The sequence below is a fragment of the Centruroides sculpturatus genome, unplaced genomic scaffold (assembly GCF_000671375.1).
Source record: "Centruroides sculpturatus isolate CEXI.00-Female unplaced genomic scaffold, Cexi_2.0 scaffold187, whole genome shotgun sequence".
Classification (NCBI taxonomy): Eukaryota; Metazoa; Arthropoda; class Arachnida; order Scorpiones; family Buthidae; genus Centruroides; species Centruroides sculpturatus.
In genome coordinates this window covers 404,663-432,372 of record NW_019385662.1, presented here as the reverse complement: position 1 = coordinate 432,372, position 27,710 = coordinate 404,663, and the positions used below count along the sequence as shown (strand labels likewise).

Below are 27,710 nucleotides of genomic sequence, written 5' to 3'. Positions count from 1 at the left end.
AGAATTGTTTCAAACTCATTAAATATAATCCAATGATCGCCTAAATATTCGGGCTATAATATGGCTATAATCAAATAATTAATGCAAATAAATTCTTCAATAAATACCAGATCTGTCTTTCCATTCCATCCAATTCCCAGGACATTTACACTCCAGCTATCACCACCAGCTACTCTCTTTGAGTACTGCTTTTGATCTAGTCTTTTGACTGCCCAATAATAATTAAAACCATCAGATTCATTGAGATTCCACTTTTTCTCATCCAAGAAAATTACTTTTTGCTGTTCTTCCCCTCTTTCAATGTTGTTTCTGACAAACTGTAATCGAAGTTGTTTGTTTTTCTCCTTGAGCTGGTTGCCTGTCTTCATTTTGATGAAAGAAACATTGTCTGTTGATCTCAAAACATTGTGTACTGTTGATTTTCTGCAGCTCAGCTTCAATTCATTTTTGATTTTTTTGAACAGATGTGTTTCCTTGCAGTGCACATCAAACAAGTGCATGTTGTTCTCTAGGTGCTGTTGAACTCTTATGCACACTGTTTTGTTTTCCTGTTCATTGCTCCTTATTATTGAGATACTTTGAGATTGTTGAATGAGGTTTTCCCAAGTTTTTGTGATCCAAATTACTTTTCTCCCTTGTGAAATACATCAATTTTGATCTTCTCCTCTACAGTTAGGTCCTTCCCATGTCCCATTTTTAATAGTAAGTATTATGCAATTTACTAAATATTTCTTTCCACTTGTTGATTGTATTTTTATGCAAATTTCATGGATTCCAATCATTACTTTCTTTGTAATTAATTTTTAATCAGTACATGTTGGACATGCTATTTTTGATGATAATATCTAACTCTTGTTTATTAATCATTTTTCTCCAAACTTGTGCTGTAATTCTTGATATCTTACTATAAAATGTACTAGAAAAGTTCATTAATGTTACATGAAAATAATAGAACATAGTTTTTTTCTAGAAACTATTATTGTTGGAAGGACTGTAATACCTAAATAGGAGCCAGGCTTCCTGAGAGCTGTCTCCTTGCATCAACATTAATCCAATCCTTTTTGTTGAATGTAATATTATTACACTGGACAATAATACACTATATAACATTAACTCATAAGTTACTCATATTAATGCTATTAGTGCCTTAGCTCCTTACAATATGATATTATTTAGGTACTGTATTACTGTATGTTGATACACATGCATAAGTAACATTGATTATAAAAGAACATACTTGTATTTGGGATTATATCGGTTTGTGTATAGCATTGGGAATCTCATTCCTTTATTGCAATTATTTATTATGCTTGACTTATGACAGGAAGTTGACTGTCAGTTCTAACTTGAACTACTGATATTTGACATAAATGACTTTCTTATTCAACTTTGAGTCTTCAAAAAATAGTAATTTCTGAAGATAGTAAGAGATGAGTACTGCTGTTCTAAGCTCTAATAAATTGTCTCATGAATTATCTCCGAAATATACAAACATATCTTGTAATTTTTATTTTCTCTGGATATGTAGTAACATTTTGAAAATATATTTGATATAAATTTATCTAATTTAGAATACATACTATATGTATGTAGTAGTCCAGATTTTTGACACTTCACTGAACATACCACAAAAAACCTAAGTTGCATCTTAGGTTATTTTTGTGGTATGTTCAGTATTAACAGTCCAGTTGTGGAAGATAAAACCCTTTGTTTTAAATCTGGACTAATTGGAGCTGGACCTCATCCAGATTTTCAAAAATATATATGAATTAATATCCAAATTTTCAATACTTTACTATATCTCAAACAAGCTTGATATTTTGAACAAATTAAGTCGATGAATTAATTAAATTAAGTTTTGGAGAAGTTTAAAACTTAATGCTAAAAAAAAATTGATAAATAAAATTGCAAATACATTATCTAAATTTTATCTAAAAAATAAACAAACAGATTAGATAATTTGATAAATATTTGAAAATAATTTTAGCTAATACTCATGTGCATGCTGATCATGTAACTGGAACTGGAAAAATTAAAACGTTATTACCAAAATGTAAAAGTGTCATTTCGAAGGCATCGGGAGCAAAAGCTGATAAACTTATGGTGCCTGGTGATGTTTTGAAAATTGGGAATTATGAACTTGAAATTCGCAGTACTCCTGGACATACTGATGGTATTTATTTATTTCCATATTATATAAGAACATAATAATGCATGATATATAATGAAGTTAAAAATAGTCTTAAAATATTCCTTTTTTTCCCCTTAGGTTGTGTGACTTATGTTCTCCATGATCAGAAAGTAGCTTTCACTGGTGATGCATTATTAATCAGAGGCTGTGGAAGAACAGATTTTCAGCAAGGTAAAAGTATTAAATTTTTTAATCAAAGAAAAACACAACAAAAATCTTCTTAGTATCATTTTTTCTCTAGATGTATAATCAAATGAATTTAAAATAAATATGAATGACTCAAAATTTAAAAGTAACAGATGATTAAAAAATTTGAAGATTTCAATTTTCTAGAAATTTTAACAGATACACTATGTAGTAATATTGTACACTTGCATATATTTTAAACTGTGTAAGCTTTTTTAATTTTCTATTTATATAAATGTTTTATGTTTTAAAAAAAGAAATCAAACAAACCATTAATACTAAAAGCAAGAATTACAAAGTGGCTATACCGTAGAACCTTGAAAACTCGGCTCTCGATAATCCGGCACTCCGGATAACTCGGCCACACCCTGGCAGGGCAAAAAAATCCTTAGTTAANTATTATTATTATAATAATTTCATTATTATCTTATACAAAATAATTTAAAAAATATATTTTTAAGTTACATATTTATTGCTTTTTAGGAGTATCCTAATTACATATAAACATCTAACTTAAATTCTTTCAGACTGACAAGCTCATTGAGATCCAAATGTTTCATAAAATTTACAAAATTTAGAATCTGAGTTTAGACCATATTTAATTTTCATGGTTTTAGAATTTAAAATGTTTGATTTGTCCTGATTTGATTGCAGAATATTTCCAAAACCCAAAATTTCTGGAGAACATAAATTTTATAAACAAAATTTCCCGAAAAATTGTTGCACCTAGCATACAAAAGAAAATATTTTATGAACAAATTAATATTTACTATGTAGTTTGAAATATTCTAATTAGATAGGCCTATTGTATAATTGGCTGTGCAACACTAAATTGATAAATACATGTAATAATTTTTTAATGAAAAGAACACTTTAATTTAAGTGTTTATCATCATAGGATAGCATGTAGAATTATAAACTTGATATAATAGGCCTGTGTTGATTAATAGAAGTAAAATTAAGTTTGACTGCAACAGGTGTCATCACCATTGCCAGATAGATGGATGACCTATTTTTAGCACAAGGTACTAATTGGTGGATCTTTAATGTCCAAACAGAAAATTTCTTTGGCTTCTTTCACTATTTTAATTTTCCCTCAATCCTGTTTATGCAGTTGCCTAATCCTAAAAGTACTGAAATCAGATATGGTCTATATTCTAAATTTTGAAGTTTTATGGAATATGTTTGGAGCCTCTGATGATGGGCTTATTGGTCCAAAAGATTGTGTGTAATTAGGATACTATTAAAAAGCAATAAAGATGAAATTTGTTAATCTATGAAGGTGTGATTTCTTATAATTCATGTAAATTAATTTTTAAGTATTTAATACATTCAACAAAAATTTGAAAAGTTTGTTTTTTGTTTACATAAAAGCTAAAATACAATAAAAATTACTAATATTCAAAGATGTTTTTTGCGTTTCAAACTCAGTTTTAAAAATTAAAATATTAATTTTCCTGTTTATATCTTTCTGATCCTGTGACAAATCAGATTAGGGTAGTAGCAGTAGTAATTGCATTATTATTGTATATTTGTTTGTTTATACAAGTAATAAATTTAAATATAGTTAGTCTTTTAGAACTCGTTTACAAACATTGCTTTGCTTGAAAAATTACTTAAATTAAATTACATACATATGTTTGTAATTTAATTTTCTACCTAATCATAGGATTAGGTAGAAACTTTTTACAAAGATTAAAATGTGCTTACAATGTGTTATGAGATAATGTCAGATACAGAATTTCAAGTGACTTAATTGACAGTTCAGATGAGAACAATGGTTCTGAATAACAACAAATACTGATCTACTTTTAGTATTTCATTATAAAACATTTAGAATAAATATTCTTTAAATTTAATTTTCTTCACAATGTTAGAAGCATTTGTAAGTAGGTTTTGTAAGAGTATTTTTATTGCTTGTACATATTTTTGTAAGATGTATTTTTATTACTTATACAAACAAAAATACACACACTATTTTAATTTAATATATTTTTTTTTTATAATCTAGCCTCATTATTTAGAATTTAATAATTTTAAATGGGTTTGTTATTTAATTTCAGTTTCTTAACTTGAGGTTTTTTCATGCCTTAAGGCAATTATAGGTAACGTCCTTAAAACATGCAATAGAATAACAAGAATGGGAAGAATAACCTTGCAAAAATATTGATTTAAAAAAAAAAAAGACTCAAATTATTTTTCAAATAAAATTTTTAATACCTTTTTAACCGCTTTTAGTATTTACACACAATATTTTTCTTCAAACTCCACACTTCATAAAAGGAGCCATCTTATCAGTATATTTGATTAAGTATGGTCATTTAATGTTCAAAACTTGTCAATCATTAATTCTTAATGTGTCTTAAACCTTATAACTGCATATCTTATACTTTAAATAATATTTCAGTGAAGGTAAATGAATTACTTTAGTTAATGTTAAGAGAAAAGAATAGAAAGAGTTGGAACTGTTTTCACATCTCATTATAAATGATATATCAAGTGTCTACTTTCTATTCATATATATGATAAAAGATATATTTAATCACATGCCTTGATAGTTTGTTTGTCAATATAATTGAAATTCTTACTGTTATTATTAACTTTAAATATGTTTTTTTTAATATAATGATAACATATTCAATAGAGTAACAGTTGTTCTTGTGCACAATGAACCTTTTAGGTCAAGGTCCATTTGGCCTGCTGGGCTCTCTCCAGTACAATATACAATAAATCACAATTCACGAAATGCAGGATAATTTGTAATAGTAATTATTATATTTAAATTTTCAGATGATGATAATTTGAGAATTAAGTAATAAAAAGATGTTTTGGCAGAATAGGTTACAATTGATAAATTTTATTTATAATTTTATGTAAGCTAACATTAGTTCATAATGTAACATCATTTGCATATTTTGTATAAATTAAAATTGAGAGGGAATAAAGATAGAATAATATATATTTTAAAATTTTATACTGTTCTTTTAAAAAATTACACTAATTTTTACATTATTATAATTAAGAATTTTATTTAAATATATTTTTCTTAAATTGTGTATATAAAAATTTCATTGTTACAAGAATATTCCATTATAATCTTGAAAGAAGTATTTAATGTTTAAATCACTAGCTGCAAGAAAATAAAATTCTAATTTATGACTTAAGAGTTGACATTTTTATGGAATTTACTAGTGCACATAATATTCATATATATAAAAGTTTCCGATTCTATAAATAAAAATATTTAAAAAAAAATTCTGCTTTAAGTGTAAATTTCCTGATTCTGTATTTATAAAGGAACGGGAAATCATTACAAAATAAAATAATGATGCTATCCAAATGATTCAAAATTATGAAGAATGGACAAGTTAGACAATTTTGCAAGCTATACTAGGCTATAACTTATGTAGATTTTAAAATACAGTGGGTGATCAGTTAATGAACAAATCAGATAATGAACACTTTTGTGAAAGATTTTTGTGTTTGGCTAACGAATGCCTCACAGAACAAACACAAGAAGCAACGTAAAATAATGAATACCGATTGGTCTTCCTTTGTCTTCAGGCAACAATTCAAAACTTTTCGGAGCACGGGAGACATCGATATTCAACCTGGTATATACTGATCGGATAGTGTTCCCCCGAACTTTGAAATTCTCCCTTGTAATTCCAGTCTTTTATTTTTCTGACAGAAACAATTCTTTTATGTTTTCTTCTGAAAAAGCAAATTAATGCTGATATCTGTTATTAAAGATCTTTTGAAGAAGTGGGAGGATGTCAGAACAACTGTCTTAAAATGGCATCCAAACCAGATTGAGGTTAATAGACTTAGGGATCTCTACAATTACAATGCTATTAATTACTTGTGAAAAATCCTGAAGACGACAGAAAAGTAATCGACATTAGACAGATTCTTTAACCCCCATAAACAGAAAAAACATGACTGATAAAAATGCAAGACTGTGTATATATGTATTTTTATTATTACATATGAATAAACTTAGTAAGAAAGCATGTTTTTTTTTTTTTTTTTTTTTTTTTTTTTTTTTTTTTTTTTTTTTTTTTTTTTTTTTTTTTTTTTTTTTTTTTTTTTTTTTTTTTTTTTTTTTTTTTTTTTTTTTTTTTTTTTTTTTTTTTTTTTTTTTTTTTTTTTTTTTTTTTTTTTTTTTTTTTTTTTTTTTTTTTTTTTTTTTTTTTTTTTTTTTTTTTTTTTTTTTTTTTTTTTTTTTTTTTTTTTTTTTTTTTTTTTTTTTTTTTTTTTTTTTTTTTTTTTTTTTTTTTTTTTTTTTTTTTTTTTTTTTTTTTTTTTTTTTTTTTTTTTTTTTTTTTTTTTTTTTTTTTTTTTTTTTTTTTTTTTTTTTTTTTTTTTTTTTTTTTTTTTTTTTTTTTTTTTTTTTTTTTTTTTTTTTTTTTTTTTTTTTTTTTTTTTTTTTTTTTTTTTTTTTTTTTTTTTTTTTTTTTTTTTTTTTTTTTTTTTTTTTTTTTTTTTTTTTTTTTTTTTTTTTTTTTTTTTTTTTTTTTTTTTTTTTTTTTTTTTTTTTTTTTTTTTTTTTTTTTTTTTTTTTTTTTTTTTTTTTTTTTTTTTTTTTTTTTTTTTTTTTTTTTTTTTTTTTTTTTTTTTTTTTTTTTTTTTTTTTTTTTTTTTTTTTTTTTTTTTTTTTTTTTTTTTTTTTTTTTTTTTTTTTTTTTTTTTTTTTTTTTTTTTTTTTTTTTTTTTTTTTTTTTTTTTTTTTTTTTTTTTTTTTTTTTTTTTTTTTTTTTTTTTTTTTTTTTTTTTTTTTTTTTTTTTTTTTTTTTTTTTTTTTTTTTTTTTTTTTTTTTTTTTTTTTTTTTTTTTTTTTTTTTTTTTTTTTTTTTTTTTTTTTTTTTTTTTTTTTTTTTTTTTTTTTTTTTTTTTTTTTTTTTTTTTTTTTTTTTTTTTTTTTTTTTTTTTTTTTTTTTTTTTTTTTTTTTTTTTTTTTTTTTTTTTTTTTTTTTTTTTTTTTTTTTTTTTTTTTTTTTTTTTTTTTTTTTTTTTTTTTTTTTTTTTTTTTTTTTTTTTTTTTTTTTTTTTTTTTTTTTTTTTTTTTTTTTTTTTTTTTTTTTTTTTTTTTTTTTTTTTTTTTTTTTTTTTTTTTTTTTTTTTTTTTTTTTTTTTTTTTTTTTTTTTTTTTTTTTTTTTTTTTTTTTTTTTTTTTTTTTTTTTTTTTTTTTTTTTTTTTTTTTTTTTTTTTTTTTTTTTTTTTTTTTTTTTTTTTTTTTTTTTTTTTTTTTTTTTTTTTTTTTTTTTTTTTTTTTTTTTTTTTTTTTTTTTTTTTTTTTTTTTTTTTTTTTTTTTTTTTTTTTTTTTTTTTTTTTTTTTTTTTTTTTTTTTTTTTTTTTTTTTTTTTTTTTTTTTTTTTTTTTTTTTTTTTTTTTTTTTTTTTTTTTTTTTTTTTTTTTTTTTTTTTTTTTTTTTTTTTTTTTTTTTTTTTTTTTTTTTTTTTTTTTTTTTTTTTTTTTTTTTTTTTTTTTTTTTTTTTTTTTTTTTTTTTTTTTTTTTTTTTTTTTTTTTTTTTTTTTTTTTTTTTTTTTTTTTTTTTTTTTTTTTTTTTTTTTTTTTTTTTTTTTTTTTTTTTTTTTTTTTTTTTTTTTTTTTTTTTTTTTTTTTTTTTTTTTTTTTTTTTTTTTTTTTTTTTTTTTTTTTTTTTTTTTTTTTTTTTTTTTTTTTTTTTTTTTTTTTTTTTTTTTTTTTTTTTTTTTTTTTTTTTTTTTTTTTTTTTTTTTTTTTTTTTTTTTTTTTTTTTTTTTTTTTTTTTTTTTTTTTTTTTTTTTTTTTTTTTTTTTTTTTTTTTTTTTTTTTTTTTTTTTTTTTTTTTTTTTTTTTTTTTTTTTTTTTTTTTTTTTTTTTTTTTTTTTTTTTTTTTTTTTTTTTTTTTTTTTTTTTTTTTTTTTTTTTTTTTTTTTTTTTTTTTTTTTTTTTTTTTTTTTTTTTTTTTTTTTTTTTTTTTTTTTTTTTTTTTTTTTTTTTTTTTTTTTTTTTTTTTTTTTTTTTTTTTTTTTTTTTTTTTTTTTTTTTTTTTTTTTTTTTTTTTTTTTTTTTTTTTTTTTTTTTTTTTTTTTTTTTTTTTTTTTTTTTTTTTTTTTTTTTTTTTTTTTTTTTTTTTTTTTTTTTTTTTTTTTTTTTTTTTTTTTTTTTTTTTTTTTTTTTTTTTTTTTTTTTTTTTTTTTTTTTTTTTTTTTTTTTTTTTTTTTTTTTTTTTTTTTTTTTTTTTTTTTTTTTTTTTTTTTTTTTTTTTTTTTTTTTTTTTTTTTTTTTTTTTTTTTTTTTTTTTTTTTTTTTTTTTTTTTTTTTTTTTTTTTTTTTTTTTTTTTTTTTTTTTTTTTTTTTTTTTTTTTTTTTTTTTTTTTTTTTTTTTTTTTTTTTTTTTTTTTTTTTTTTTTTTTTTTTTTTTTTTTTTTTTTTTTTTTTTTTTTTTTTTTTTTTTTTTTTTTTTTTTTTTTTTTTTTTTTTTTTTTTTTTTTTTTTTTTTTTTTTTTTTTTTTTTTTTTTTTTTTTTTTTTTTTTTTTTTTTTTTTTTTTTTTTTTTTTTTTTTTTTTTTTTTTTTTTTTTTTTTTTTTTTTTTTTTTTTTTTTTTTTTTTTTTTTTTTTTTTTTTTTTTTTTTTTTTTTTTTTTTTTTTTTTTTTTTTTTTTTTTTTTTTTTTTTTTTTTTTTTTTTTTTTTTTTTTTTTTTTTTTTTTTTTTTTTTTTTTTTTTTTTTTTTTTTTTTTTTTTTTTTTTTTTTTTTTTTTTTTTTTTTTTTTTTTTTTTTTTTTTTTTTTTTTTTTTTTTTTTTTTTTTTTTTTTTTTTTTTTTTTTTTTTTTTTTTTTTTTTTTTTTTTTTTTTTTTTTTTTTTTTTTTTTTTTTTTTTTTTTTTTTTTTTTTTTTTTTTTTTTTTTTTTTTTTTTTTTTTTTTTTTTTTTTTTTTTTTTTTTTTTTTTTTTTTTTTTTTTTTTTTTTTTTTTTTTTTTTTTTTTTTTTTTTTTTTTTTTTTTTTTTTTTTTTTTTTTTTTTTTTTTTTTTTTTTTTTTTTTTTTTTTTTTTTTTTTTTTTTTTTTTTTTTTTTTTTTTTTTTTTTTTTTTTTTTTTTTTTTTTTTTTTTTTTTTTTTTTTTTTTTTTTTTTTTTTTTTTTTTTTTTTTTTTTTTTTTTTTTTTTTTTTTTTTTTTTTTTTTTTTTTTTTTTTTTTTTTTTTTTTTTTTTTTTTTTTTTTTTTTTTTTTTTTTTTTTTTTTTTTTTTTTTTTTTTTTTTTTTTTTTTTTTTTTTTTTTTTTTTTTTTTTTTTTTTTTTTTTTTTTTTTTTTTTTTTTTTTTTTTTTTTTTTTTTTTTTTTTTTTTTTTTTTTTTTTTTNTTAGTTAATTAATTTTCATTATAGACAGCTTTATAAAAGTATAAAAGCTCTCATAAAGTATTTTTCTGAGGTCTGTCTTATCAGGTAAATTACTGTACACAGTGTATTCATTAATTTTCATTTTCATGTAGTAAAGGCTCTATGCCTTCATAAAGGATGTACTTTTCCTTTGTTTAAGGGTATTTGGGCAGTTTATTCTCAGTTATATTCTCAAGTAAACAATACATACAAGTACAGTACAGTATTTTCTGAGGAAACACTTGTACTTATTTTTTTTTAACCCCATTCTCGATAACCCGGCATTTTCACAAACTCGGCCACCCTTCGGTCCACATTAGGCTGAGTTTTCGAGGTTCTACTGTACTATTTTTTTTTTTTTTTTAAATCAAGAGTCTGAAATTTGGACTTCAAAGAAATCCACATGATCTGAGGATCTAGGCTTTTTAAAACTCCTTTGAATTTCATTCATGTTTAAAAGAAGTTTCATATGTTCTTTGCTTTGAGATTATAAGTTTCTTAAATCTCACAAGCAAAAAATCTGTAGAAATTATTTCAATAGAATTTCTACAGATTTTTTTTGAGTGATCCATCTACAAGATAATGCATCAGAAGCACATGAAGCCATCAAAATGAAAGAATAATTTTTTTTAAGTGTTGTTTTAGTAAAATGCTTCTTTTATGAATGATTTCCATAATAAATTTGTACTGTATTTTACTGTAGCGATTTTGTTTATTTTCCTTTCCTTCAAATTTGAATATTAAAATTATCACTGAGCATCTAGAAATTTTGGACTGCCACAAATGAATTATAATTAACAAGTCAGAATGTGAGAATTTGTTTTTAAAGATACCTCTCAGAAATTTTTGTCAAATTTTTTTATTTAATGAGTAAGAGTTATATAGGATTAATACTAAATTATTAAAAACAAATTTACAAAAAACATAGAATAACATATCAGGCTTATTATATACTCATAGCAACTTGATTTGCCCCCTTTGTGGATCAATTTGTACAGCTATATAAAACATTGCAACTAAATCCACAATATAGAGGCGTCTAACGCATGTGCATTATAAACGCGCGTGTTTTTGTTTAAATATCTTATGTTCTACCGTTGCTGTTATTCCAAAATGTTAATTATGATTGGAATCTTTTAAAAATTTTTGTATTCAAAAAAGGATCTTATATCTTCTAATGACCTGAAGAAGACGAAAGTGTGTATCGTCGAAAGCGCTTGTCAATTTAGTGACATACATATATAATTTAACACTTATATGTTAAAAGTTTTTCGTAACAAATGATTAGCGTGCTGTCTATCACTATATTATAGATACTCATAGTAAATTTAATTCTTTCCAAAATAATATAATTAAATTTGTTGTGAATATAATAGGCCTGATTAATTGGTTATAGCTAACTATTTTTTGTAAATTAGTAATATACCCAAGAAGCTTTTTAATATATTAAAAATAAAAATTGTTGATTGATTGATAAGTAAAGGTATTTTCTAATAATTAGTTTTTCGGGGCTATTTTGTATTGTAAATAATCATATAAATTAAGACAAGTAAATATATTTTCCAAAACATGCACTTTTGCCAATATACTTAATTATTTTTAAATAAAGATCTAATAGAAATATTTTATATTACACTGAATTAGTGAATTATCGGTAACCTTAAGATATCTTTTCACATAGCTAACTAAATATTAATTGTTTGGCTGAGTTTTGCAAATGATGCTTTATTTAAGTTAGATTCTTGACAGTAGTAATGGATCCTGAAGAACCCAAAGGGTGGGGCTAACTTAAAAATATTTGAATAATTAGTAAGGACTTTTTTTTAAAAATATTTATGATGATAAATTTGGATTATTGGACCATTGGACATATGTTAACAACTCTTTTTGAAATTGAAAAATAAACTCTCCATAGAAATGAAAAACTTTGTTCCTTTGGCTATCATCTGGGAGGCTACAAGGACATATTGATACTAACAAGTAAGATGTTAGACTAGATGAATTGCTTCTGTTAACAAAAGCGGATAAAGATATATTAAATAAGCTGCTGTGTTTAAAATTTCATATTATGGTGTTTTTAAAGTTTTATTAATATCTTATAAAGAAAAAATGTTCTTTGTAACAAAAATTATGATTATTTATGTTAATATTCTAAATCAGAATTTGAAAAGAAAATGTCAAACTAAGAAATATACCTAACAATATTAGAATTCTGTTCATAAGTTAACATAATTTTTCTAGTTTATAAAAAAAAAATTACAGAAATTATTTGTACATTTTTTATGTCATATGTAATCATTCAGAAATGAAAATATTTTTACTTATTAGCAAATAACGACAACACTAATCTATTTATTTACTAACCTAACAATTTATTAATACAGTAGAGCGTCATTTATCCGAATCAATTGGGGACTGGGGTTGTTCGGATAACTTATTTTTCGGATGACCAATTATGTACGAAAAAAATATATTAATTTATCCCGTGTTGAAATTTTTCTCTGTTGCGTGTCGCTTCGCGTTGTCGTATCAAAAACGTAAAATATTTGAGTAGCCGAAGTCATAGCCAAAGATTACAGCGCCACAGCACTGGCGAAAATTTAAATTTGTCGACTGGAATTCCTTCGGATAACCGACGTTTCGGATAAACGACGCTCTACTGTATATAGTTCCACAAATTGAACTGTTTATTTAATGTAGTTTGATTTTTGAGTAATCTGCATTCTTAATTTCTTTCAAGTTTCTAAAACCAAAAGTAAAACTTGTGCTTTTGATTGAAGTTTTATTAACTACATAATTATTTAGTCAAAATTTAATAATACCATTGAAAACTTTTCTTCAGCCCCTATCTTATCATTAGTATATTTATAATTTAAAAGGCATTAATTGAAATTCCATCCATAGGTTCTTCAGAGAAGTTATATAATTCAGTACATACACAAATTCTTTCATTGCCTGATGATTACACATTATTTCCTGCACATGATTATAATGGTGAGTTGTAAAATAATTGATTACAAAAACTCTACATAAATTGTTCTTACAATAAAATTAATTAATAATTTGAATTTATGTATGATATTAGGTTTAACGTCAACTACAGTTAAAGAGGAAAAACAGTGGAATCCTCGACTGAACAAAAGCAAAGAAGAATTTGTTGAATTAATGAAAAACTTAAATCTTGCATATCCAAAGATGATTGGTAAGATTATTGTTTGCATTTATTGTAATTGCATTCATCAAAACTTTGGCTGTTATACCAAAACAAACAATTATTTAACAATTGTAGAGATAATTAATTAATGAGCAAAGACATACCAGATTTGACTAGAAAGTAAGAAAATTTCAACAAACAATACATGTTCACATCATGATGAAAAAGTTCCACAATTGAGTCTCTTCTCACAACAGATCCTTCCCTGTAGGCCATTGCTGGAGCCAGAGCTTTATCTTCTTCGTCAGAATGTATTCTTAATTTCTGTTGAAATTCAGATTACGAGCTCAGTAAATATGGTTAACAATTTCACCCATCAAGTTAATGTGATATTTATCTACAATTTTGCAACAATAATTTACTTCTTATACAGTTAATGGACATTTTTCTGCTATTCAGAAGTGTTCATTAACTAGTGGTATCTGCACCACTAGAAATGGACATTTTTACAATCCCAGACCCTTCAAATAGGACATCTATTATATTTACCTGTGAACAGTAGATGCTGTCCTCCATAACCAACCGTACAAAAATTCAAAGTTTTGAATGCAGTACATTGTAACAATTAATTACATACAAAATATTTCAAAACAAAAACAAAGAATAAGTTCAAACTCTCTCAGATGACAAATTTTGTCCTTAGAGTACTGTCCTCACTATTCCTATTTTCAACACCTATCTGTATGATGATAAGTGGTGATTGGCAGCTTAATCAGATTCAGATTATTAAACTTCAGTGTTGTTGGAATTATGCTTATTGTACCAAGAAGCTATAACCCTTTCCTGAGTTATTCATTCATCAAGAACTGTAATGACAAGAAACTTAGAAGGGTGATTTGCCAGCCGTTTTAATATGACCTTTAATTAATTAAACTTTCACCATACAAAATGGTTATGACAACAGCATTTAATGTGTGGAAGATGTTCTGTATTCTTGCATTTGTGACAACTTAGATTTAATCTAAGTCGGCATAAATGACACCTAGGCCATTTGACCAATTGCTACAAAACTTGGCAGTTACCTTCACATACTTAGATAATATCATCCAAAATATTTATTGAATTAATTTGTTGGGTTTATATGTAGTGCATCTAGTGGCAAAAAATTTAAGAAATATATTTATTATAATTTTTAAATTTTTTAAATTTATAATTATAATATCCATGCTATATCACTGCTGACACATATTGTGACAGGTACCATATAACACTTGCCAGTGTGGAATCAAATACTTTTCACAGGGTAACACTTAATTTTCCATGTCTAACAACTTGGGTTTTTTTGTTTCTGGATGATACTTTCTTAATTCTAATAAGTGCACTGCAGTAGCTGAGTGGATAAAACCATCGAACACTGATAGTTGTTGGTTTGGGCATTACCAATGGGCTGGCCACAAGGAGTTTTCCGGGTTTTCTTCGTTAGTAACACCTAAATAGGGACCAGCTTCACATAAGTCTTTGAGATGTGTTGCCATAACAAATAAACCAAACTAATTCTAATAATTTTTCTATAAATGCAATGCTATAATGCAATATGTTTTTATGAAAACATACTTCCCACATTATATTTTTGCAACAGATTGATAATAAAGTGTTAGTTAATTTTATAACAAGATTTTTTGATAATTTACGATTTATTTATTTTAGCATTTTTAACTCATACGAAGTCTTTCCAATGTTAAGGTTAGGGACTTCGATCATGTGCTATCACAACTTACCCAACATGGATTATTTTTCAAATATTGACAGTAGACCAGTATTAATTAGTAGTCATTGAGCATCCTTTCTTCTGGTAGGAGGTCAACTACTACTTTTCGTTTAATTACTTTGACCCCTTCTGCAACAATCCCTTGTTTCTGTTGAACCAGTAATATGGTGGCATTCGAATAGGAAAATTACATAATACTAAATTACATAGTTACCCTTGGTCACAAAATAAGTGGTTTTCCCTCAAAAACCACTTATTTTGTGACCAAGTTTAAATATTTGGTCCATTTTTTTGCGAAATTTGATTGGTTGGCAGATTACCATTCACAGCCGAACATCAAATGGTAGTTTCTTAGAGATAACATTAGAAAAAAATTACAATACCATATTTTCAATGCCTAAGGTATCTGAAAAAATTTGTATAGTGACCATTGAAAGTGCCATTTCGTATCATCCAAGTATTGCAATAAACATGACAATGGTAGGCTAAATAATCAAACTTTCATTTTAATGTTTGTTATATATTATAACCATATAACCTTATAGTACAGTAGATCCCCCTATAAAACTGTTTCCTATAGTTATGATTCCTATAAGACAGCAAAAAAATTGTGGCGGTATCTGTACACAACGGTAAAAAAACTCCTATAATTACGTAAAACGTCATCGGGCAGCCGAACTACTTTCCTGCCGCCCGTAGCGTGGCGCTACGGACGTTTAGGTGGGTAAATTGAATATAATTATAGTACCTAATTTATATATAAACTTAATTTATTGTAACTTTATTATAATTATATATATATTTTTTGCCGTCTAGTGGCTCTACAGAGAGTTTAGGCTAGCTATCGTCTGTACAGTATGTAAATTAGGTACCATAAGTCTAATATAGCACTGTAATTTTATACGTTTCTTGTGAAAGAAACATTTCTTTTCAACGGCCATAAAAATTATTTATATTAATGATGTCTCCAAAGGTCAACGAAGTTTTCACAGAAAAATAATATCAGAAATCGCGGCCACAGTTTGATGCGCTGTTCCGCGACGAAAACAAGCTTTAGCAACGGGAGTAGGCGAACGGTGCACACTCGGTAAGTAATCCTACAATTTTTTGTTTACAACGTAGTTTATATGGATTATTTCCAAAAAAATATACGTATTTTGGAAATGTTGAGTCGAATTAGTCTAGAATTGATTAATTTTATGGAAGAAAACCTTTCAAACAGTCGTAGTCCGTAAACTGTGATTCCTACAAAATTGATTCATAAAGAACGGAACGTATCTACCGTCTTATAGGGGGATCTACTGTATTTGATTTATAAAACTACAATCTTACGTAAGGGTTTGTCACACTGAGTGATGAATGAAGAATTTAAATGTGTTAAGATTGGTCACTGTGTGATAAAACCCTTATATAAAGCAAATACTACAATTATTTCATTATTCTAATGTTATTTTTACTCAGGCAATGCTGGACTTATCTGCTAGTTTTTAATAAATCATTGAAAAAACCAAAAATGTTTAAAAAATTATACCTAGTTCATAACTACAAAGCAGACAAACCACTATATTGACTTGTATTCTTGCATTTAATGTGTAGGCAACTAATAATTTCCCATACATTCAAACTTGTAACATGTACCAAGTTTTGAAAATATTTCCAGATTCTCTCCACTTCAGCCTCAGAAGTTAGAGGTCTGCCTGACAAATTTACCCTTATAAAGACAGGCCGTTTGCTGGTACAAGGGACATTCAAAAAGCAAGTTGCATCTTTGGGGGGAAAATGTGACAAATCTCTTGCACAAACTTTGCTCTTAAGGTCTATGGCTTCCTATGGTGACATTTTTGTTTGGCAAGCACAGTACACGATGTGTGTCAGTTGGGTACTTACTGTTCAGCATACTTCAACGTCAGAGTAATTTTATGTAGGAAAAATGTCATGTATGGGCCACATGCAATGTCGTCAGCTTACTTTTTTGAATGTTCTTTACGAAAGTAGCATTGCACATTCAACACTGATTTCACATGAAACTGCTTTTTCCTCTCCACTGGTAACCATTTTTGCATTTTGTTTTACAACTTTGACTGCCTGCCACCTGGCAGGGGAGAGTATCCTGAAGTTTGACTACTGGTAATATTGTATTCCTGATAGAATGACCCTCACATGTTATTTTGAAATGTGCTGTATGATTGCATGATTTGTTCAGAAAATTCAAACGTTGTTTAAGCACTATAATTCAGCTTTGCTGTAGGAAGATACACCCTTTCCTTGAATTCATTTTACTGAGGTTTTTGTGGATTGCACAGATAATTTTTCTTAAATTTAAGGGGGAACATGTGATAAATATGCAAATTTCTTTGCTTTACTAATGTAAGGCTGTGTACACATTAGGCGTTTTGCATTGTGTTAAACGCACGTCAGTAGCGTACACACCGTGCATTAGCTCAGCGTTCGACGACCGTTTAGTGGAGTGTGAGCACTGGCTCAGTTTGGAAATGGACGTGAAAGTAATTGCTTGTGTGTGCCTCCTCCATCATCGCTATAAAAGACGATGGCAGAGGCAAAGAGAATTTTGGGTGCACCCAATATTACGAGATAGATTGACACATGGAATGTTTGTGATGTTGTATCCAAAACTAAGACAAAATAAACCTAAGTTTTTTAATTCTTTTAAAATATCTATAAAATCCTTTGACAATGGCTGGTCTCTTTTAGATTTCATCAATAAATAGATCAGTATCAAAATGATCGTTCTCCATTTCGGCCAATGTATGTCCACTCCACCCGAAAGCGCATGTTCTAACAAAAATCTATCAACGTGCACTTGGCCAGAAGCATGCATTTGAGTACGTATACCTATGAAGAACTCTTGGTTCTTTAAAATGCGCGTTTAAAAACGCCTAATGTGTACACAGCCTAAGTGTTGACATTCTTCCTCTTCTGGTTTTGGTTTTGCAATTAATTGCCTAGACTTCCATGAAACTATTTACTGAAACTGTTTTCTTTTACAATAGGCCTTAAATATTGTGGACTATTTGACAAGTACACTTTTTTGAACTTGAATTATTCCTTGGCACCAAAAATAAAATAAAAATTGACACTTGTTGTTTTAGATTGAAATTCTGTAACCAAAGAACCATCATTTGTAACTTTTGATTTCAAAATTCCTACCAGAAGAACTAATTTGTTATGGTAAAACCAAAAATTTTCTCTTTCAGACGTAGCAGTTCCGGCCAATATGATATGCGGAATACAAGAAGTGGGCGAAAAGAAGTTGTGAAAAGGATCCTCCTTGAGAGTCCGACAGTCTTCCTATTTTCTAAATACTGTATTAATTTGTGATAAATCATTTCTAAAATATCCATTCCAACTAGTCTTTGCAGAAACACTAATGATGTGTGTTTTTTTTTTTTTTTTTAAATTCTTGTCAAATTCGGAGATCAAATCTTCAAATAAAAACATCACATCGATTTTCTTTTCTATTCCAAAATATAGAAAAAGTGTCTGGTTCAGAAATGCAATACTCTAGTAATTGAAGGATCCTACCCATTTTGTAACCACTTTATAATTCCAACTGAAACATTATTTTTTTGATTTTATCAACAAAAAGTAAATTTGCTGTGAATATATTCTGTTTGAGTGAAGTAACATGCTATTAAAGATTATTTTAAAATTGTAAAAATGCCATTTTTACAACGACAATATGCTTATTACTTCACACCTCAACACTTGTACTTTGAAGTGGGATTCTCCCTTAAATGAGCATTTGTTAGCAGTGCAATTCCTGTTAGCATTGAGCATTATTTGAGAAAAGTCAAAAGAAGTGGTAACGTGGCAGGCAATCATAGTGGCACTAGTTATGCTTTATTTAAACATGATAATGATCAACTGAGTGTTTATTTAACTACAAGATTAAGGGAATCCTCTTGATAACAAGCACTGAGCTTGGCGTCAACACAATTTTCTTATATCGCAAGCACCTTTGACGAGTATTACATCGTGTACAGTTTTATTTAACTAATTCTATACATAATAGATTAAGGGAATATATAGCAGTTCAACCTTGTCCTAATTTTGCATGCTTCTGTTTCTGTGGGCAGAAGAAATTTTCCTAATATCTTGCCACTGGAGAACTTCCAGCAACATAAGTGGAAAAATTTCTGGGCATAAGAATGCAGTAATAAACGTGTGCCCAAATATGCATTTCTTGCAAAGCCGACCGATGCCACAAAGTGCACCTTAAGAAAACGTGTTGAGGAGGTTTGCAGCTTGCTGTGCCGAAGTCCAGTAGGAGGAAGTTTCCAATTAAATTCATCCACATGTCCTGAAAGATTTGGTCAAATTTGGACTACGTGTCGAATAGGGGAACTTTCTTTGTGATTACCACAAATATTATATACCCAAACAACAGAAAACCAAAATAAATTACCCACGACCCAATTGAATAATTTCAAAATAACAAAATTCTAGTTCCTAAGTGGGCAATTATTTTGTTAATTTGAGGATTTAATGAAAACAGTAATATTATGCTGACTGTTTAAAAATTTTCTGGAGTTAAAAAAATTCCTAGTTAATTTTTTACAAATTTTCTTGTATTAAAAAGGTATTGTAGGATGTCCACTCAAAATCCAAATAGTTTAATATATATCCACTAACTTGACTATTAAAGCCAATGATGAAAAATTATTTCTCAAATCCAGCCTAAACATAAAATTCTAATGGAAGCAGAGCAATTTTCATTTGGTTGTGCAACATTAGATTGAATCTATTAAGTTTAAGCAATTGAACTTCTGGTGTTTCAATCAACCAATACAGTGCACTTCTGTTAATATAAAAAGGTAATGGTTCACATTGTTTGCGAAAACACTGATAAAACAAATATTCTGAGGGTATGTAAATCATTTTTGTGATTGTTGAATCACAAATAGAGCCTGCACAGAGTGCTCTTCTGAATAAACAGTTGACATTATGTGCAATGCAAATACATGGTTTTAATTTTAATGTTGCAAAAGAAAATTTAGAAAGTAATTTGTAAAGAATATTAATCACACAAAATTACTCACCTTTATAGTTCGTTTGTATGTTCTTACCAGTTTGACTTTCAACTAGTGCCGGGTTTCGGAACATTAAGATTTTCCATGTTAGAAACTCCAGCATGCAAGTCAACAATTACACTATGGTTATTAAATTTGCGGGTGCAACACACAAGACATAAGTAAAATCAAAATCTACAAAATTAAACCAGCATACATTTATTCCAATATGTTTAATAGAAATGAGCATGTGAAGAACATTACTCACTATGTTCGTATCTCTTTAACATGAATATACGCTCCGAAAATTATGCCTTGTAAAATCCATCGGAATAATTGGCAAAATATCTATATCATAAATCTATGCTGAGATCACTCTTTCGGTAAGCGAGCCTATCTTGGCAATTCTGAAAAGGCAGCGTGTCCAAATATGAAAGTATGGTATTTTTTCACAACAAATCAACTCTCTTCTTTTTAGAGATCAAAAATATATATAGTGGATAAAGTGCTAATCTTATAAATTTATAAAAAATCTACTATATTTTGTTGAATATAGTCTGTGTAGTATACGGTTTGATTACGGCTTTGGGCTGACAGACCGCGAAGTCGACCCTGCGCCTCTCAGAGTTTTTCAACAACGTAACAAAACAATTCTAAGAAGAAAATAATGACAAATGGTCTCTCTCTCGCTAAGTTAACGATAAAACACAAACCGACTCCCATGCATACTAGGATTTATGCGTTAGTCCCGTAGCTTTTTCCTCGAATTTCGAGGATCGATTAAAAGGTGCGATACGTTTCAGTCCGCACTCCTCGATCAGAGGTGGTCCCAAGGAGAACTTGCATTTAAGTTTCTTTTAAAGATTCTTAACATTATAAATCGATCGTCTAGAAAGTTCAAATGCTCTATTAACTCTTGGAGATTTGAATATGTAAAAATTATTCTATAGAATAACAGGATGTAACAACCGAGTCTGTACATATGTACAACGTCAGAGACATCAGGAGTCTGATTTGCCGTCGATCGACTGGGAGGATGCTCCCAGAGCCGTGACTTCGACGGTTGAAAATGGCACTATGGTGTTTTGAATTTTCTCCAGTTTCTTCTGTTCGCTCTCCATCACCAGTCTGTTCAGTTCTGCTGCGTCATATCCCAACAGACTCTTCAAGTCGCAAACAAATTTATATACAAATCTTTTTCCATGAACCTGTCAACAAATTTTATTAATAATTAATATTCACGAAGTTAAGATCAAGTGGAAAACGTTTCAAATTTTAAAGAAATTTGAACGAGAGACACACCTTGGCAATCATGTCTCCATCGTAATAATATCTCAACGCTCTGCTCAGCTTTTCGTAGTTCATGGTAGGTTTATTCTTCCGTTGACCCCAGAGATGGGCCACCATTTCGGGATTGTTCAGTTTGAATTCGCCATCATCTCCGACCCATTGAATGTACTCGCGCTGATCCTTGTCCGTCAACAACTCTAGCAGGAACTGCCAAAGTTGGATTTGACCATTGTTTCCTTTATTATAAAAAATTTATTAGTCACAAGTTTAATTTTTTAAAAGAAAGTTTTAAATATGGGGGTGTTCAAAAAGTTCTCAGAAAATGAAAAATAATTGATGCAAATTGAATTTAGCAAACACTGGTAGAAATCTGTTCTGTGATTCTAGCCACTGCACTACAAAATGTTTGACTTCCAGTAAATGCCAAGTGAATGTGTGTTTTTTTTCCATTCCCAAATTTTAATTAAAGAAGACCTTTGTCTGATGGATCTACAGAGATTTTACTCATCGGCATTCACGCACTACCATCTTGGTAGATTTTGCAGAATGCATTTCATATTTAACAGTGTCCACGTTTGCAGATACAAGGTAATTTCAGATTGATATAACATCACGTACGACTACTGTGCAGCACTGTTGCAAACACCCGATAACACAAATCTCAACAAGTTTACACTAGCATCAATTAATCATAAATATTCATAAACAGAATGCTATGTGGATAATAAATCACTTTCTGGGAACTCTTCAACACCCTTCATATAAATCTTTTTAAAAAGTCAAAATTACTTCATATACTCAATAAAATGTTCAACTTGCTTCATATAAAACTTCCTAACCAATAATAAACCTTTTTGGATATGCAATTGTGCAGAGAAATTTTCAAAATTTCTGTGTTTGCATAATTTTCAGGAATTTCAAAAATGATCATCAAATAAAATAAGTCATGGCAACTATTTTTTAAATCTCAAAAGCTAAAAATTTACATTCAAACCTGTCTCAAAAATTTTATAAACTGATACACACAATAGTAATAACACAATGATGTCAGCTGGCGACATCTCGCCAGAACTGCCAGGATCTGTCCAAGAATATCATGCAGTTCGAAGCAGCAAAGCTACCCAAATATTTGCACAAAACCCACCTTTAATGGCAAACAGTTAATGAGGAACTATAGTATAAGTCTTTGCCTTATACTAGTCCCTCATGTACTCCTCCATTAAATGGTTTAATGGTGGTGAAAGTACTTTTAAATGGATGGGCATTCATCGACAAAAATTAATTTCTGATTTGTAGCCACTGTGCCTTTCCTAGAGTGTGATAGTTATGGAGCCATGTTAATTTAACAGCAAAGACTAATCTTACTGTCTATGCTTCACTGCACTCTTTCAAAGTAATCTCCCACATATTCTAAGCATTTTTCCCTCGCTTCTTTCGAGACACATAGTAACCACCAAGAGCAAACTTTTCTTCTACACAATATTTTTGAAAAACGTCAATAAGATGAGTCATCATCATCATGCCTTGTAATCCACAAAAGTTTTATGGAAGTTGAGTGTTATGCTTCCTAATCTTCAATGGTTTTGACTTCACCGCATGACAGGTTTATGGTGGCTACATTTGTGAAATTTGTGCAAAATTTTGTAATATGTCAAACTCCTTCACTTTTCATATCTATCCTAGTTTTGGAGAAAAACCATTGTTGCTATGAGAAGATCATCCTGGATATCAAACAAGGGACCAAAGACCTAAATTACATAAACACCATCTTCATTGGTAAAATTCCTTATTTAAGATAATGAACAGTCTCTATTTACATTTCTTCTGAGGCAATTAGGAAAGTTTAGAACTTAAAACAGAAAACACGCATTGCAAATAAAAATAAAACTCACCCGTACGATTACCAGGACAACCTTCGTACGCCACTCTAGGAGCACCTATCTTAGGAGATCGAAGTCTGTTCTTCATGTTAATTCCCTTGGAGATTGCAAATCCCTGGTTAAAAGGCTGAACGAAAGTGGGCTGTTGAATCACGGCTAAAAGTAAAAGTAAGAAACTTTAATTCTCTAATTACTTCTCAAAATGCAGCACTATTTCTAAATTTTACATAACGATAAGTTTCTAAACAGACCTGAAAGTTATTAATATTTTAGGAATTTTTTAGAAATACTAAGAGTTATATGCTCTACTCATTATAAAAGACTAGAATTACTTTAGATTGAATTTGTTAATACTATAATCAACTAATTAAATGTTTTTTCCAATACTAAACAGTCTAAATTTCAATGTATGTATAATATTTTTGGACAAAACAAAAATTCAAAACAGTATGTATGAAATAAAGTGACTGGCAAATAAATTTTGCAGGGCACAAGTATATGCATCATGCAACGAATCTAAGTTGTAAATGACTGTGAACATTTGCAAGTAAAAGATAAAATGATTGATCACAAAAATAATAATTGACTTGCCTCTAGTAATTAACAGTAATTAACGTCATTGTATACGTATTATTGGCATTACTTTAAATGATGGCCCTTCTTAATATTGTTGATTATACTGTACCTCTCCTCCTTGGTACAAATTTGTAGCATTACAGAGAGAGTAGCATACTGCAATATGCAGTAGTTGAAAATAAACCATTAATGCAACACTGTCAAGTTAATGGTGTATTTATACAAGACCTTCAAAATAAGCTTCTGCCGCTATACATGTCTACCGACAGTCTTACTCGTTCTGCGGTATCCTTGAATGCAATTGCTGCAAGTGTCTTTTTGCCCCGTTGTGGCATTCTTTGGTGCAAAAGGCCCAGTGCATTACAAGTCTGTTTCATGGTAGACTGGTTAACGAGGTGTCCTATATTGGCATTCTCAGTCTCCTTCTGACAAAGTAAGCCAAAAATGGTTTAGTCTCTGGCAAGCAAAAAGTCACATTCTCTGTCATGGTACACCACATCTTGCACTCATAGTTAGCGAATATCCAGCAAAACACCAAATACCCGTACTTCCACAGTCTCAGTACTTGCCGGATCTTCCTTTCACATTTGTCAAAATAAATGTTCTGCATATTTGAATCTGCAACTTTGCAGCTGAAGCAAAGATACTATGACAATCAAACCAAAGAAAGTAATGCAGAATGGGTGCGTGCAGCAGGACTGCTAACAGCTGGTACAAATATGATCATCTTTAAATATATGCACTAATTAATGCAATAAAAGTTTGGCAAGTCTTTTGCAGTTTGACTTGTATTTTGAAAAATTACAATACTGATGGTTCAGCAAGCTATTAATTATGTTCTACACAATCAAATTGGAACAAATATCTTGCTTTTTCAGAGAACACCAAATGAAGAAAGAGATTGTCTTCTGATTGACAGAATCGTCAAAACAGCAACATTAAGATGGGAAAAGTAAATCAAAATTAAAGGCAATCTGCGTCTGAATCAAACTAGTTAAGGAACAAGAAAGAGAGTTGTCGTCAAAGTAAGAAATTATGAAGAAAAATGCTTCCAAAATCCTTGACACACGACTTATTATGCAGAGGTTGCAATACACATTGTTATTAAATATATCAGAACCGGCCAAAGGATTGATCACAGAACAACTTTTGGCTAAACTCTTACATATGCTATCTATATTAGCCATACTGGTGGAAATCATTCCCTTTTTTTTTTAAGCTGAAATCTCTTCTAATTTAATTAACTTTTCAATTCAACATTAAGTGAAATAGAAGACAATGAAAAACACTCAATTTTCCATTTTGTGTTTACTCAGGTGAGAACTCCCAGCCATGTATGTAAATAATTGCCAATTTTTTCCTTTCACTCATTTATGGTCACGGCAAATAACTAACCACAATAATGAATTATTTTGAAACACCAAGAACTTTCAACAAAAGTCACAAATTATTTCAAATTTATTACACAAAAAGAATGTGGCCATTTCTAATCATCCACTAAAGGAAACTAGCTATACTTAAACAACCTCACTGCCTATTATAGAATAATTGTTTCGTTTTTGATAATCTGAAACCGTGTTGTGACTCTTTGATTCTTAAACACTATGTAGTGTAATAAATTCAAACACTTGGCGTTCTATCATCTTTATTTAGTTCAGTTGATATGTGTTTAAAATACACATTTCAGGTGTAACATGCCCCTCATCAGCAAACTAAAATTATATAAAAAAAATACATACAGTACGTAAAAGGTTAAAAAATATATACAAGTGGTAAATATATTTTAGAACATACCTCGGGATTATTTATAAACTGAGTATCATGGATGAATACATATTTATACAGCTTACACATTTATTGTCTAACTNACATACCTCGGGATTATTTATAAACTGGATTTAAATAATATTTATATTTAAATAGATAGACAATAAATGTGTAAGTTGTATAAATATGTATTCATCCATGATACCCAGTTTATAAATAATCCCGAGGTATGTTCTAAAATATCTTTACTACTTGTATAAATTTTTTAACCTTTTACGTACTGTATGTATTTTTTGATATAATTTTAGTTGGCTGAAGAGGGGCGTGTTACACCCGAAATGTGTATTTTAAACACGTATCAACTGAACTAAATAAAGATGATAGAATGCCAAGTGTTAGAATTTATTACACTACATAGTGTTTAAGAATCAAAAAATGTTTTGTTTTGTGTTTTAATCAATTAAAAATGCTTGTGAACTATGTCAAATTAAGTTTAAAACAAGATGAAAATTATGGAGGTTATGGGAAATCGATCATGCAAAAAGAATTTGATAGATTTTAATTTATTTCGTGGCACATTGCTCTTGGTAGCCACAATATATATACTGGATTGAGAACCACCAATCTAACTTAACCATCTACCTTTGGTACAGATTAGTAATTTAACCAGTTAAAAATTAGTTTAATTAGAGCCCGAGAAAATGGGCTAAGATTTAAAATTTGCTTATACAGGGTGTTTAAAAAGTCTCACAGTGGGGATTGTAAATTTTAGGCAGTACTTGTACACCAACTGACATTGTGTCAGCTCCACTATTTCACAGCCATACATAGGTGGTCTACTGTATTTTTGCATGCATGATGCCTCAGTTTGGCATGTCTGCATTAGTTGCACAGAAAGATGCGAACCGTCGAAGAATGTACATTTTTTGGTCGAGGACAACACAAGCAACTTTTAACATAGTTACATGAGTAAATTATTGATTTCCATCTAAGCGCATCTTAAAATACTCATCATAGAGACTTTTCAAATACTCTATAGATCATGGCAGATTGGTTTTTTAAACACATCTTTTGCATAACGAAGAGATGATTATAATTGTGTTTGGTAAGCTTATACTACAAGCAATCGTATAATCGTTTCTATTTCATTCCTTACTACTTATTGCCAGATCAAGAGCAATAGAAAATAGAACAGAAAAATACGCTTCCCATAAAAGGAAATATCAAATCACAAGTTCTCATTAGTGTAAATTATTTTAAAATTTTATAGACAGACAGTTTTTTAAATGACAGTTAATTTCCACTCATAATATAGATTGATGGCAGTTCTCACTAGTAAAAATGGACACTCACAAACATTAATTTCTATTAAAGACTATTTTGACAATCTGTGTTAATATGAAATTTATTAGTTTATTATATAAAGCTTTTTACAAGATGAATTTATATCTGATAGCTAAATATCACTAATTATATATATAATTTTTAGGATGTCTGATAATTTTCTCAAAGCAACTGGCTAAACATTAATGAATTAAATATCATTGCACTATAAATTTTAAACAATAAACTTGTCCCTTAAAAAAAATTACAGAAACACACTTTGGAACTTATTTTGAACAGAGAAAAACTATTCAAGAAAGAAAAGTAATGGGGCTATGGTTTAATAATTTAACAAAAATAAGTTAAACTTTTGGCACACACATTCTTATAGTAAGTTCATTTGGCATTTATGTTTCTGCCAGGTCTATACCATTTAGGACTGTCAGGTATTATGCCAGCAAAAATTTTCCCCTTTTTGATTCCCCATCAAAATCATGCATCAGGAATCAAGGTACCCCCTCTTGTGTTGTCACACCAGAAATTAAAACCATTCACGAATATACAGGAATTATTTTCAGATAGTTTTGTGATAACCAGGGATAAAAATAAACAATTTTATATCAAAGACCTTCCTTACTTCTCACCCCGTCAACAGCAATCGTCCAATATAAACATATCCCCTCCTTAAGAGCCGACATAATACTCTAATGGTCTTGTATTGAAGCATTTTTTTGTGATGTCTATAATGGCTTTTTTTGCTATGGCTTCCATTTTGCTACTTATAGGAATCTGCATCTCTTCGATTTCTAAGTTTATGGAAAAGATAAAAGTCTGCAAGGATAAAAATGAGAGCAAGAAGATCGATAAAGCTTTTCTAGGCCAAAATTTGCTGACCAAAAGCGAGTGACAAAAGCAACGGCTACTAGAGCCATTAATGACATCATAAATGACTTCCAAGACTGCTTTGACAATTGTACATATGGACATTAGGAGTGTTTATTTTGAAGATGTCTGTAATAACTTTTACTATTAACTTGATGATGGTTATATTAAAAGTTTCATTTATTTTTGACTCTACCACATTCAATTAAGAGTCAATCTCTCATCTAATTCTTGGAATGAAATATCCAAACAGGATATAACAGTTTACCGAATTCAGACAAATTATTAAAAGAC

The 27,710-nt window shown here is 27.0% G+C and overlaps 2 protein-coding genes across 2 annotated transcripts in view; one reads left to right on the top strand and one right to left on the bottom strand.

Moving 5' to 3' along the window:
- LOC111640980 (persulfide dioxygenase ETHE1, mitochondrial-like) overlaps positions 1-18,029 on the top strand; it is a 36,161-nt gene extending 18,132 nt beyond the window's left edge. The window contains exons 3-7 of the mRNA XM_023387075.1: positions 1,988-2,173; positions 2,270-2,362; positions 12,651-12,740; positions 12,832-12,948; positions 17,884-18,029. Of these exons, the coding sequence (XP_023242843.1) occupies positions 1,988-2,173; positions 2,270-2,362; positions 12,651-12,740; positions 12,832-12,948; positions 17,884-17,945 (548 nt within the window). The 3' untranslated portion in view covers positions 17,946-18,029. The remainder of the gene's footprint in view (positions 1-1,987; positions 2,174-2,269; positions 2,363-12,650; positions 12,741-12,831; positions 12,949-17,883) is intronic.
- A 1,872-nt stretch (positions 18,030-19,901) lies between these two features.
- The window catches only part of LOC111640979 (GA-binding protein alpha chain-like), a 70,241-nt gene continuing 62,432 nt past the window's right edge, over positions 19,902-27,710 (bottom strand). Inside the window, exons 8-10 of the mRNA XM_023387074.1 lie at positions 22,881-23,024; positions 21,001-21,224; positions 19,902-20,906 (exon numbers count right to left, since the gene is read on the bottom strand). Coding sequence (XP_023242842.1) covers positions 20,700-20,906; positions 21,001-21,224; positions 22,881-23,024 — 575 coding nt within the window. The 3' untranslated portion in view covers positions 19,902-20,699. The remainder of the gene's footprint in view (positions 20,907-21,000; positions 21,225-22,880; positions 23,025-27,710) is intronic.